General features: G+C 42.7%; 1 protein-coding gene across 1 annotated transcript in view; it reads right to left on the bottom strand.

The window, feature by feature from the left end:
• Positions 1–12891, bottom strand: part of AK9 (adenylate kinase 9) — a 148004-nt gene that overhangs the window by 132854 nt on the left and 2259 nt on the right. Inside the window, exons 2-5 of the mRNA XM_075553990.1 lie at positions 4774–4901; positions 1185–1248; positions 462–514; positions 273–369 (exon numbers count right to left, since the gene is read on the bottom strand). Coding sequence (XP_075410105.1) covers positions 273–369; positions 462–514; positions 1185–1248; positions 4774–4901 — 342 coding nt within the window. The remainder of the gene's footprint in view (positions 1–272; positions 370–461; positions 515–1184; positions 1249–4773; positions 4902–12891) is intronic.

The raw sequence follows: 12891 nt of genomic DNA, 5'->3' as shown, positions 1-12891 counted from the left end.
ATCGATTACACTCTTCACGATGTACAGCCACTATTGAGATCCTTTTCTAGATTATTCCACAGCCATTAACATACACTCCATGCCCCTAAGCACCCGTGGTAACCACTGGCCAAGTCTGGCTTCTATTTTTGTTTTTCAGTAGTCTTCTTGATATAGTGTTCACGTATCATACACTCCCATGGTGACATTGCTTTAAAAAGCAGTTGTATTTGCAGCATCACAATCGGTGCTAGTGCATTTGGTCGCCTCTAGATGTGTCAAAGTAAACATACCAAAGTGAGCGACTTGAAGTGTGTTGAGCTTTTCCAACATGAGCTTTATGATCAGTTCGTCTGGGACACTTTGGCCACTGAGCAGTATTGCTTGCAACTGTAAACAAGTATCGTATCAGACGTTAGTGTTCCACTCGCTGGGACACAGGGCGATTCCATCACAGCCCTTTGACATCCAGCCTTCCTTACCATAGCTCCTGTTGGGGTTTTAGCCGAAATATGTTCTTCCAGAATCAATGACGCTAAAATAGGAATGCAAAATGTTAGGATACACGGACATTAATCAGATTGCCTAATTAATAAATCTACGGGAGTGTTTTGTAGTTGGGAGTAAAGATGAACACTTGGATACCAACTCAGAGTTTACAAAGCATATTTATACAAACTATGCCCGGTAAGCATAACCGAAACACGAGGCGGCAGAATGTGTCCCGTGATGAACTTGTCTTTACCATGTGCCAACTAAAGGCTCATGGGAAGTTAACTTCCTAAACACCCCCACACCCTGGATGCATGTGCCTTGTCTCCTAGGAGAATGCGATGGTGAAATGAGGTGACAGTGACAATGATTCATAAATTGTGAAGTACTTTTAAGGCTAACAGGTGGATGCCGCTCTGAGCTGCCCTACATTGGTTCTGACCTTTAGTGACATTACGCACAAGGGAACCAATCATTGCGTGGGGTCGACGCCATCCTCCTCCCCGCCCCCATGCTGGAGGCTACTGCTGCAGCCCCTGGGTCAGTCCTCCTAGCCGAGGCCTTCGCCCTTTGGCTTCCCCTCTACTTCAGCAAAATGCTCGTCAGACGGGGCAGGTAATGCACCGAAGGGTGCTCACTGTACCGCCGTGTCCATTTTTCTGAATATGAGGAGACCTTTATCATACACTGTTGGGGGAAGACGTGATATTTACCTTCGACACGAATGCATTTCCATGCTTGTGCTATATGATGGGCTAATGTTGTCTTCCCAGCCCCCTTAAAAAGAGAAAAGCTATTTAAAATCCAACAGAATAGTCATTACTCATATGCCAGTGCAACGGATACCCCAATGTTTAAATATCCCACATCAATCGTATAAGTAAAATTTCCCCAACATACAAAGTAGAGCGTACGCCTTACACATTTAGAGTGTTGTTTGCCCTACCAGTTGTTGAAGATATCACAGATCAGGAAGCACTCTGAAGAAACATTTAAAAATAGTAAAATTAGGAAGCTAGACCATGGTGGTATTGTAATCTTAAAAAAATTTTCTTTTAATCACTGGAGACACAGTGTGGGAATTGCACCTGATCTGATCCCACCACACTGAGGCAAAACACTAAGGGAGTGCAACAGACCAGCAAAGGAACGGAGCAACAAAGTCCCCAGGGGATACCAAAAATAGACATTGGGGCCAGGGCTTGGAACCTCATCAGACTCAACCAGAAAACACTCCTAAAGGCCAACAAACAGTCCTTGAACTAACTACAAACTTTTCTTTTTTGTTGTTGTGTTGGGTTTTTTTTTTTGGTTATTGACTTTTTGTTGTTGTTTTGTTTTATTTTGTTGCTTGATTTTGCTCTGTCTTGTTTTTGTGCATGTTATTATCTCTGCAGGTCTGTCTAAATAAGATAGGCTGGATGAAAAATTTAGAGGAGAAAACAATGGGGCTGACAGTTCTGGGGGGGACAAGGGAGAGGGGGAGGTGGGGGGAAAGGAAGTGGTGTTAACAAATTCAGGGACAAGGGAACAACAAGTGATTCAAATCAGTGGTCAGGAGTGTGTAGGAGGCCTTGTAGGGCATGACCAAGGGTAATGTAACTGAGAGGAATTACTGAAACTCAAATGAAGGCTGAGCTATGATAGTGGGACGAGAGGAAAGTCAAAGGAAATAGAGGAAAGAGCTAGAAGGCAAAGGGCATTTATAAAGGTCAAAATAAAGGCATGTATATATGTAAATATATTTATGTATGAGAATAGGGAAATAGATTTATGTGCATATATTTATAGGTTTAGTATTAAGGTAGCACATGGACATTGGGCCTACACTCAAGTACTCCCTCAATGCAAGAATACTTTGTTCTATTAAACTGGCATTCTGTGATGAGCACCTTCCTGACACGATCACTGAAGACAAAGCGGGTACATAAGCAAATGTGGTGAAGAAAGCTGATGGAGTGTGGCTATCAAATGATACAGCATCTAGGATCTTAAAGACTTGAAGGTAAATGAGCGGCCATCTAGCTCAGAAACAACAAAGCCCACATGGAAGAAACACACTAGCCTGTGTGATCACGAGGTGCCAAAGAGATCAGTTATCAGGCATCAAAGAACAAAAAAATCATATTGTTGTGTGCTTACCTCCAAGATACAATCATTGAAGACAGATGGGTGCATAACAAATGTGGTGAAGAAAGCTAATGGTGTCTGGCTATCAAAAGATATAGTATCTGTTAAAGGCTTGAAGATAAACAAGTGGTCATCTAGCTCAGAAGCAACAAAGCCCACATGGAAGAAGCACACCAGCCTGTGTGATCATGAGGTGTTGAAGGGATGAGGTATCAGGCATCAAAGAACAAAAAATATCATTGTGAATGAGGGGGAGTGCGAAGTGGGGACCCAAATCCCATCTGTAGGCAACTGGATATCCCCTATGGAAGGGTCGCAGGGAGGAGACGAGCCAGTCAGGGTGCAGTGGAACAATGATGAAACATACAACTTTCCACTACTTCCTAAATGCTTCCTCCCCAACAACTATCATGATCCCAATTCTACCTTACAAATCTGGCTAGACCAGAGGATGTACACTGGTACACAGATAGGAACTGGAAACACAGGGAACCCAGGACAGATGATTCCTTCAGGACCAGTGGTGAGAGTGGCGATACCAGGAGGGTAGAGGGAGGGTGGAGTAGAGAGGGGAAACCAATTATATGGATCTACATATAACCTCCTTCCTGGGGGCCGGACAACAGACAAGTGGGTGAAGGGAGACATCGGACAGTGTAAGATATGACAAAATAATAATTTATAAATTATCAAGGGTTCATGAGGCAGGAGGTAGAGGGGAGGGAGGGGGAAAACGAGGAACCGATTCTAGGGCCTTAACTGGAGAGCAAATGTTTTGAGAATGATGAGGGTAACGAATGTACAAATATGCTTGACACAATTGATGTATGTATGGATTGTGATAAGAGTTGTATGAGCCCCCAATAAAATTATTTTTAAAATTTAAATAATTTTATTGGGGGCTTTTATGGCTCTTATTTCATTCTATACATCAATTATATCAATCATATTTGGGTATTGTACTTTTGGTCAAGGTTTTGCTATAAAATTTTTTGCAACTCAATTAAAGACTTTCACAATATGGTTTGTGATTATATTAAGATCTAGTCTTTTATTCCCTTCGTACAGTTTATAATCACAAATGTTTTTATATACTTCCAGTTAGCAATTCTCAAGAGCAAAAATTCCTGTTTAATTTATATCTTTGAAAATCATCCTATTTTAAGTAGAAAGATTACTTTCACGAAGTAACATTTATATTTTTCTGTCTCTACTATTGATTTTTCAAGCTGAATTATGTGTGAGGAAACAATGAAAGTTACGAGAATGGTTTCTTGATCCCTAGTTCATGGTCTGTATAAAATTAAATCAAGTGAACTAGCTCTTACTTAACCCAATAAAAACTCATACCATGGAGTTGATGTCAATTCATGGCAACCCCATAGAGCAGAGTAGAACTGCTGCATTGGGTTTCTGAGATTGCAATCCTCAGAGCATCCAGGCTCCCCACTTCCTCTCCAGGAGCCACTGGTGGCCTTGAACCACCCATCTTTCGGTAAGCAGTCCAATGCACCCCCACACCCTCAGGACCTCTGTTAGTCTAGCTCTCTTTAAGAACAATGCAGAACTTCCGTGGCAGCCACTAGCAGCGGATGTAACTCTCTTCTAGAAACCCTTATTAGAATTGCCTGAAAAGGCAAGCTAGTTTCAACAGCTATTTAAAAACTCCTTCCTGTTTTGTGGGAAGGCTTTGTATAGATCTGCTAATACTCAGGTACAGGGTGGTGCATTGTCTCTTGGTATTTCAAATATTAACAGGAGAACCTCCTAACTCATTTCTATTGGCTGGACTGCCTAGCAACAAATTTCAAAGAAGGTTTTATATGTAAAGCAAGTCTGAAATAATCTTAGAGCACACACTACTAATAATTGTCATAGTGCAGTGTTTCGATGAGTTAATTTCACACATACGCATGCATACATATGCTCAGTAGAACTTAGGTTCCTTTTCAAGTACAGTCATACAAGAGAGAAAACTATGAATTTACCACCAATAGTCTATCAGCTTTCAAGTTCAAAATGAAAATTTAATAAACACTTCAAAAGAACCAAAAATACAGACAAACAAAAAGCCTAGCACACGTGGTTTTCATTCTTGTCTAGTAACAAAAAAGCACAGGATTTTCAAATAATCATTTATACAAAATAATAAGTTAGAAGAGAGAAACTTACTGGCTTTCCAAATATTAGAAAGCAAACAGGTTTGGACCGCAAAAAGTTTTTTTCAGCTTCATCTTCATTAAATATATCTGCAAAAGGGTATTCTTCTGACTTCTCTTGGGAAGCCACTCCCCAAGACCCTAAATAAGGAAGAGGAAGAGGAAGAGGGTTAGAGTGTGTCTAATTTGGTTGGGGCAAGAGGGCAGGTTAGGAAGAACTGAAGTAACTATTACTTTACTTAACCCAGAACCCATTCCACGTGACTGAATATTTGGGCTCAGTCAGGAATTGCAGATAAGATAAACTCGTCTATTAAAAAATAGGTTCCTAGGTTCACACACACACACACACACACACACACACAATATCCAACTACATGCTGTATAAAAGACACACTTAAAATGTTTCTGAAAGATTAAAGAAAAAGTTCTTGTTAGGAGTTGTTGAGTCAGTTCAGACTTATATGCACAAAAGAAAGAAACACTGTATGTCCCTGCACCATGCTCACAATGGTTTCTCAGGTATGGCCCCACTGCTGCAGCTATTGCATCAATCCATCTTGTTGAAGGTTTTTCTCCTTGTCGCTGCCCCTCCACTTGACCAAGCATGATGTCCTTTCCCTAGGACTGGTCTCTCCTGACAACATGCTCAAAGTATGCGAGACAAAGTCTCACAATCCTTCATTCATCTGGAACATTTTAGCTGTACTTATTCCAAGACAGATTGGCTTGTTCTTTGGACAGTCCGTAGAACTTTCAATAGTTTCCACCAGCACCATAACTAAAATACATAGATGATTCTTCTCCAGTCTTCCGCATTCCATGTCCAGCTTTCACAAGCATATGACGCGATGGAAACAGAAAATGCTACGGCTCGGGTTAGGCACATCTCAGTCATCAAAGTAATGAACGTCTTTGGTTTTTTTCAAAGGAAGTGTAAATAAATACACGTATGATCAAGTTTCTGTGAAATATATGTGCATACACCCATGTATAGATGTGCCCATCATTCATTTACTTGGATGTATAACCTTCTACCAATTTCATGTTTTCCATTAGGTAATAGCCATCAAATACCATTGATTAAAGTGCTGTTGTTTCTCCACTGATAAACCATGTTCTCTCTTTCACCAATTAAAGTTACATGGATGTAAGTTTCTATTTCTTGGTTCTCTGATGATTCATTGACCGATACACCAGTCTGAACTGGCACGACACTGACTTGCTAATAAGAAGACATATTCTAGACTATTCTTGTCTGCGGTATCCATCTTTGTATCAAGAGTAGAAACTGAAAATAGATAAGAGTGTGTCTAGATGAATGGGGTATGGTTTTATTTCTTGGTGGAAGTTAAGACTCTTCCTAGAGAATTAGTGTATGAATATAATTTAAGATGCCATGATGGAACAAACAAGTGTAAAAAACTTTACTGGTACACTGAAAGGATTTTTGAGGGCAATAAACTTCAAAGGAATGAAATTTCAATAGCGTTGGGCTGCTCACCACAAGGTCAGCAGTTCAAAATGACCAGCCACCTGCAAGGGCGAGAGATGGGACCTTCTAATCCCTTAAAGAGTTACAGTTTTGGAAACTTACACGGACAGTTCTGTGAGATGGCATAGACTCAGTGGCAGTGTGGTTTTTGGTTGGTTTGTTTTTTTAAAATCATTTTATTGGGGGCTCCTACAACTCTTATCACAATCCATCCATTGTGTCAAGCGCTTTTGTACATTTGTTTCCCTTATCATTCTCAAAACATTTGCTTTCTACTTGAGTCCTTGGCATCAGCTCCTCATTTCCCCCCTTCCTCCCCGCTCCCCCACGAACCCTTGATAATTTTTTTTTTACATTTTATTAGGGGCTCATACAACTCTTATCACAATCCATACATATACATGCATCAATTTTATAAAGCACATCCACACATTCTTTACCCTAATCATTTTCAAAGCATTTGCTCTCCACTTAAGCCCTTTGCATCAGGTCCTCTTTTTCCCCCCTCCCTCCCCCACTCCCCCCTCCCTCATGAGCCCTTGATAATCCACAGATTGTTATTTTGTCATATCTTGCTCTACCCGGAGTCTCCCTTCCCCCGCTTTTCTGCCGTCCATCTCCCAGGGAGGAGGTCACATGTGGATCCTTGTAATCAGTTCCCCCTTTCCAACCCACTCACCCTCTACTCTCCCAGTATCGCCCCTCACACTCCTGGTCCTGAAGGTATCATCCACCCTGGATTCCCTGTGCCTCCAGCTCCCATATGCACCAGTGTACAACCTCTACCCTATCCAGTCCTGCAAGGTAGAATTCGGATCATGGTAGTTGTGGGGAGGAAGCATCCAGGATCTGGGGGAAAGCTGTATTCTTCATCGGTACTACATCGCACCCTGACTGACCCATCTCCTCTCCTAAACCCCTCTATGAGGGGATCTCCAGTGGCCGACACTTGGGCCTCGGGTCTCCACTCTGCACTTCCCCCTTCATTCAATGTGATATATATATAAATTTTTTTGGCATGATGTCTTATACCTGGTCCCTTTGGCACCTCGTAATCGCACAGGCTGGTGTGCTTCTTCCATGTGGGCTTTATTGCTTCTGGAGCTAGATGGCCGCTTGTTCACCTTCAAGCCTTTAAGACCCCAGACACTATCTCTTTTGATAGCCGGGCACCATCAGCTTTCTTCACCACATTTGCTTATGCACCCATTTGTCTTCGGTGATCGTATCATGGAGGTGTGCAGCCAATGATATGATTTTTTGTTCTTTGATGCCTGGTAACTGATCCCTTCGGGACCACGTGATCACACAGGCTGGTGTGTTCTTCCATGTGGGCTTTGTTGCTTCTGAGCTAGATGGCCGCTTGTTTATTTTCAAGCCTTTAAGACCCCAGACACTATCTCTTTTGATAGCCGGGCACCAGAACCCTTGATAATTTAGAAATTATTATTTTGTCATATCTTACACCATCTGACGTCTCCCTCCACCCACTTCTCCACGGTCTGTTCCCCAGCGAGGAGGCCACATGCAGATCCTTGTAATCTGTTCCCCCTTTCTCCCTCACCTTCCCTCCACCCTCCTGGTATCACAAATGCATCAAAAAAAATTTTTTTTTACCAGGGATGGTGCATTTATTAAAGAGTCTCTATGAAGTGGCCTAGGAGCCTGGGTGGCATATTAATTATGTGTTGGGCTACTAACCCAGTCAGCAGTTGGAAACCACCACCAGAAACCCACTAGACAACGGGCAGAAGGCAGTCACCAGAGGCTTAATCCATGTGTGGATCTTCAAATGGCTTTTTGGACTCCCACTGTCGTCCATAGCCTTCTGCAAACCAGGTGTTCATAATTTCAACTCTGATACCATTCCCTTCTTTGGATTTGGATTTTATTATTTACAATCCTTGGATTGCACAAGCTGGTGTGCTTCTTCCATGTGGAATCAGGTGACATATCAATTAGATGGCTGTTTGAATACAAGCCTTTAAGACCCCAGACCCTATTCTATTTGAAAGTTGGACACCATCTGCTCCCTTCACCACACTTTGGTATAGCAGCTATGCATCGTCAGTGATCTCTTCATGAGGGTGAGCATTCCATAAGAACTAAATGTTCCTGGATTGAGGATAGAATTAAGTAGAGGCCCCAATCCATTCACTTGTCTGTGGGTCGTGGTTTATTTCAGAGGCCTCATTACCACTTTATGACAGGAGCAGTGTCTAACCGTCCCCTGGAGCACAAGGTAATTCTGTTGTTAGTGCTGTTAATTTAGTCAATGGTACATAATTTAAAAATCTGTCGAGAAAAGGAAATCATCATGCAGGCTATGGACCATACTACATGAATTGTCAACTTGTAAGTGACTAGACACTATCGACACAAAGGCGGTGGGTGAGAAGGGAAAAGGGTATATTTTAGTGTTGATAAAGTTGTTGAAATGTAGGAAGCAGGATTATCAGTAATACTACTGAAATGGTTTAAGGTAGTATTGAACTTGTTATATATCCATCACTCATTGCTCACCAGGAACTGCTTGATGCGAATGCATGGAGCATCTCACAGAGTAATTCACGATGTGCACTGGGCTCTCTCTTAGGATCGCAGTCACAGAGTGCTATAATGTAGATCTACGGCTTTCCGTGATGTTGGGTGACTTAGACATGACAGAGTGATGAAGAGAAAATCTTCACCAACGAAATAAACTGATTTATTCATGTTCTCAGGAGGAAGATTTCCTATCTCACCTCACTAGCAATGACAAAACAGAGACTTGGCATTTGTAGTTGAAATGACAGCCCCATTAAACTGCTTAAATATGTCTGCACAAAGATGCTCTTAACTGTTTGGTTGCGTATGACCTGATTCAGATATCTAAACTCATAGAGTAATCTGGGAGTTCAGGCCTTGGGGCCTATCAGCACCCCTTGAACTCCCAGATTACCCTAAACCTCCAGGATTGAGAGAAGTAGCAGTTTCTATTTCCCAGCCATCGTAGTCGATTCTTGCCTCATGGAAGACGAGTGAGTGGCTCAGAAGACGACGATTGCTCTCTGCAAGATTCTGAAGTTGGCAGAGAAGAAGGTGTCAAGGCCCCACAGAGGTGGCATGTTTAATGGATTTATAAAAAAAGAAAAAGAAGAATGGATTTAGAATCTGCAGCCAAGGGACTCATAAGCTCCCTGGAATGGTCAGAGGGCACTCTCTTCAGTAAAGCCATACGGCATGATCTGAGGGGCAGCAGGAGCATCATTAAGAAGTTCAGCACTGACTGTCATTGGAGGGTCAGGGTTGGAGGCAGGCTGCCATGAGACTGAGTTTCTTAGTTAGTGAGGATGGGAGGATTCTGGGAGAGCATAGGCCAGGTGGCAGCAGCATTCAACCATTGGCGATAAAGGAGACATCATGACTGTAATGGGCATTGAACCCAACATGGCAGCTGGCGAGACCCACAAAGACCTGTGGCGATGGCTTATAGCCACCACGGTCCTAGGGAGAGCTACATGTGCCGTCAGTGACAGTACAGAGCACGTTACCTTTCTGAAAAGCTAGAGGACACGTAAGCCAAAGGCTGATGGCAGCAGTCACAGTGAACTATCATGATCCTTCATCCAAGTCTCAGATGCAGAGGCAACTGACTGAAGGGTTCCTTGGGGGAGGGTCCCTTGCAACACGATGGCAAGTATTTTCAGTAGCAATCCCCCTGAGCCTTCTCGGAGGGCAGCTATGGCTAATGAGCTAGAGGAGCTGTCGGACACAGGTCTGAGGGGACACTGATACCAGGAAACCCAAAATGCCATCACAGACCAGTTAGACTAAGCCAATAAATAGCCTCTTGGCATAGCCTTTGGGTCTGCAGGCTTGCTTATTTTCCTGGTCCCTTAGCACCTAATTAGGATGACAGCGGGCGAAGCATTCACAGTGACTCTGTCTGTGCAGTGGGGGCCACAGTGGTACAAAAGGTGCAGTGGAAGCTCATAAAATGGCATGTCCTCTCACCAGTCACGTGCTAAGACAGCCAATGTAACTCACCTTCAAAGAAAAGGCCAAGTGCTACCCCAGATGACCAAAAGTCCGCGAAATTCTCCAGTCTGGCTTTTGCAAGGACCACCAGACAGATTACTATCCCAGTTCATCGTGGCCCATCATAACCTCAGCTACTGTGTGGATGAGATCTTTATTAAATTGGCACAGCCTCTTGCACTTCATAAATGACTACTGAACTGACCAAGGCACTCTTTTTCATCTGTAGCAGGGAGGGGCCCAGAGGCAGTTTGAGCTTGCTGAGAATAGCCAGCAGCGGACCTCCAGTCTTCTCCCAGAACCCTCTCTGTCTTTGCAAAAATATGCAGGCAGACCTCAGAGAACCTGCGGGTTCAGTCCTAGAGCCCTGCAATAAAGCGAGCATCAAAATCAAGCAAGTCAGATGGATTATTAGATTTCCTAGTGCATGGTGATGTCAGCCGCTCGAAACCACCAGCCGCTCCTCTGGAAGAAAGATGAGGCTTCCTACTTTTGTCGAGAGTTAGTACAGGTTCAGAAACCGGCATGGCGGCTCTACTTGGTCCTATCGTGTTGCTGTGACTTGGAATGGACTGGACAGCAGTGAGCTGGGTTTTGGGTTGGGATCAACTCAATGGCAATAATTCTTTTGGTCTATATTTTTCAAAACAGTCTTGCTGATTCACAATATTGCGGATATCATGCTAATCAGACCTGGTCGGCAGGAAGTGGCCAGGAAATTAATTTTCAAAGATTCAAGAGCCTATCAAATATCCAACTCATAACCAGAGAGTTGGTTTTCATTATGAAATGGAATAGAACTAAGTCTTTTTCCCAGTTAAAAAACAAACAAACAAACAACCAAAGTCAATGTAAAACTCCAGCACTGACAGGACCATCTTTCTAGACCTTAATAAAAAGGCCCCAATTATGAAAGAAAATTAAAATCAAATATATATTTTTAAAATGGTACTTTCTAAAGTTTGAATTTTCAACAGATAGTCATTAGTATTATGATATTAATAATACTCATACTATGTTGTGTGCTTATGTAACTCAAAATTATGGAATTTATTAAAATCTCAGAATATTTCACATTTCATTCTTTATTTTCCAGTTGAATTGGTCACATTTGGCTTAGCTCATTATCAGCCCAGCAGCTCCTGTCTGCATTTGAATTGTGAATCCTACAGCAGCCTTTCCATTTTTTGGTATCTTGAGTCTTTATTACTTCATGTTTCTGTTTGTGATCGTGGTGGCCACAGCTAATCTTGTAATCTTCCTGTTTCCTGATGCCCATCGATGGCTTTTGATTTTATCTTTCACTCCTTGCTATGAAATAGAGGAACAGCTGCATCATATGCTTGGGCAATGAGTCACCTGATGTCGTTTTGAGTGACAGCTTTCTGGAGTCAAGAGATCTCCATGTCACTTCACTCTACAAGTGCTGGACTCTGATTTCTGCCGTGATCACACTCGGAAACAAGATGTTGGACCTACATGCATGACCACAGAGAGAGAATCTGGGGAAGCCCGGGCCACCTCCTGGACTCAGAGTATCTTTCTACTCTTCATGTATTTTTTGGCTAAACATAATCAATTTTATCTTGGTATGGGGTGTTTGTCATTGCCATTGGGTTAGCCCATTATCTGCACACTCGAGGTATTAGGATTTTTAACTTTGGAATTTTGAAACGGCTTAAAGGGGAACAATGTATTCACAGCAATACAGCTACCAGCTTCTCGCTGCCATCAAGGCCACGCTGACTCGTGGTGAGCCTACAGGACGGAGCAGAACTGCTCCTGTGTGTTTCTGAGAGGGCAAGCCTTCACGGGAGCAGAACGCCTTATCTTTCTCCTGCCACATGACTTAGAGGAGAAGAAATTGGAAAAATACTAAGAGCAGAACCCAGTTTCTTTGCAAACAGGGAGGCTTAGGAAGAAGGGGCTGATTTCGAGAGCTGCCTTTAAGTGATGTATGTGTGCGTGACTCCTGCTCAGGTTCCACTGACACTCCCAGAATAAGGGTATCTCTCAAGCAAGGAGAGATTTGTATCATGTAACTGACACATATAAGCTGCCCCCTCCCCCCGCCCAAACAAGGAAAAAGCTCCACTGGGCAGAACTTTCTTAATATGCATTTTTACCACTAGGCAAGCATCAAGCAGCTCATTCTGAATTAGTGCATCCAGCAAATTCAAAGTGAAATGAAAGATAAAGATGCCCACTTTTTTTTTTTGATGTTAAGGGGATAATGCATTTGAAGTTCCTTCTACCAGGTAAGACTGTTAATCAAGCTTTCTATTTAGAAATTCTGAAAATATAACCTAACAGTATGAACAAAAAACGGTCTGATTTGTGGCAGATAGGGGACTGGTTTTGCCACCACGACAATGCAACTGCTCATGCAGCCATCTCAGTGCACCTGTTTTTGGCAAAAACCAGAATGTCTCTCTTGCCACATGCACCTTACTCACCTGACCTTACTCTGTGAAACTTCTTTTTGTTTCCTCGAATGCAGAGGGTCATTAAAGGACAGCAATTTGACAATGTAGAAGAGGTGAAGAAAAAAAGGAGGGAGGTGCTGTCAGCCATCTAAAAAGGTGAGTTTGAAAAATGTTTCCAAGCAAGGAATGG

Source organism: Tenrec ecaudatus, chromosome 7, assembly GCF_050624435.1.
Source record: "Tenrec ecaudatus isolate mTenEca1 chromosome 7, mTenEca1.hap1, whole genome shotgun sequence".
NCBI lineage: Eukaryota > Metazoa > Chordata > Mammalia > Afrosoricida > Tenrecidae > Tenrec > Tenrec ecaudatus.
This window is presented reverse-complemented; position numbering and strand designations above follow the sequence as displayed.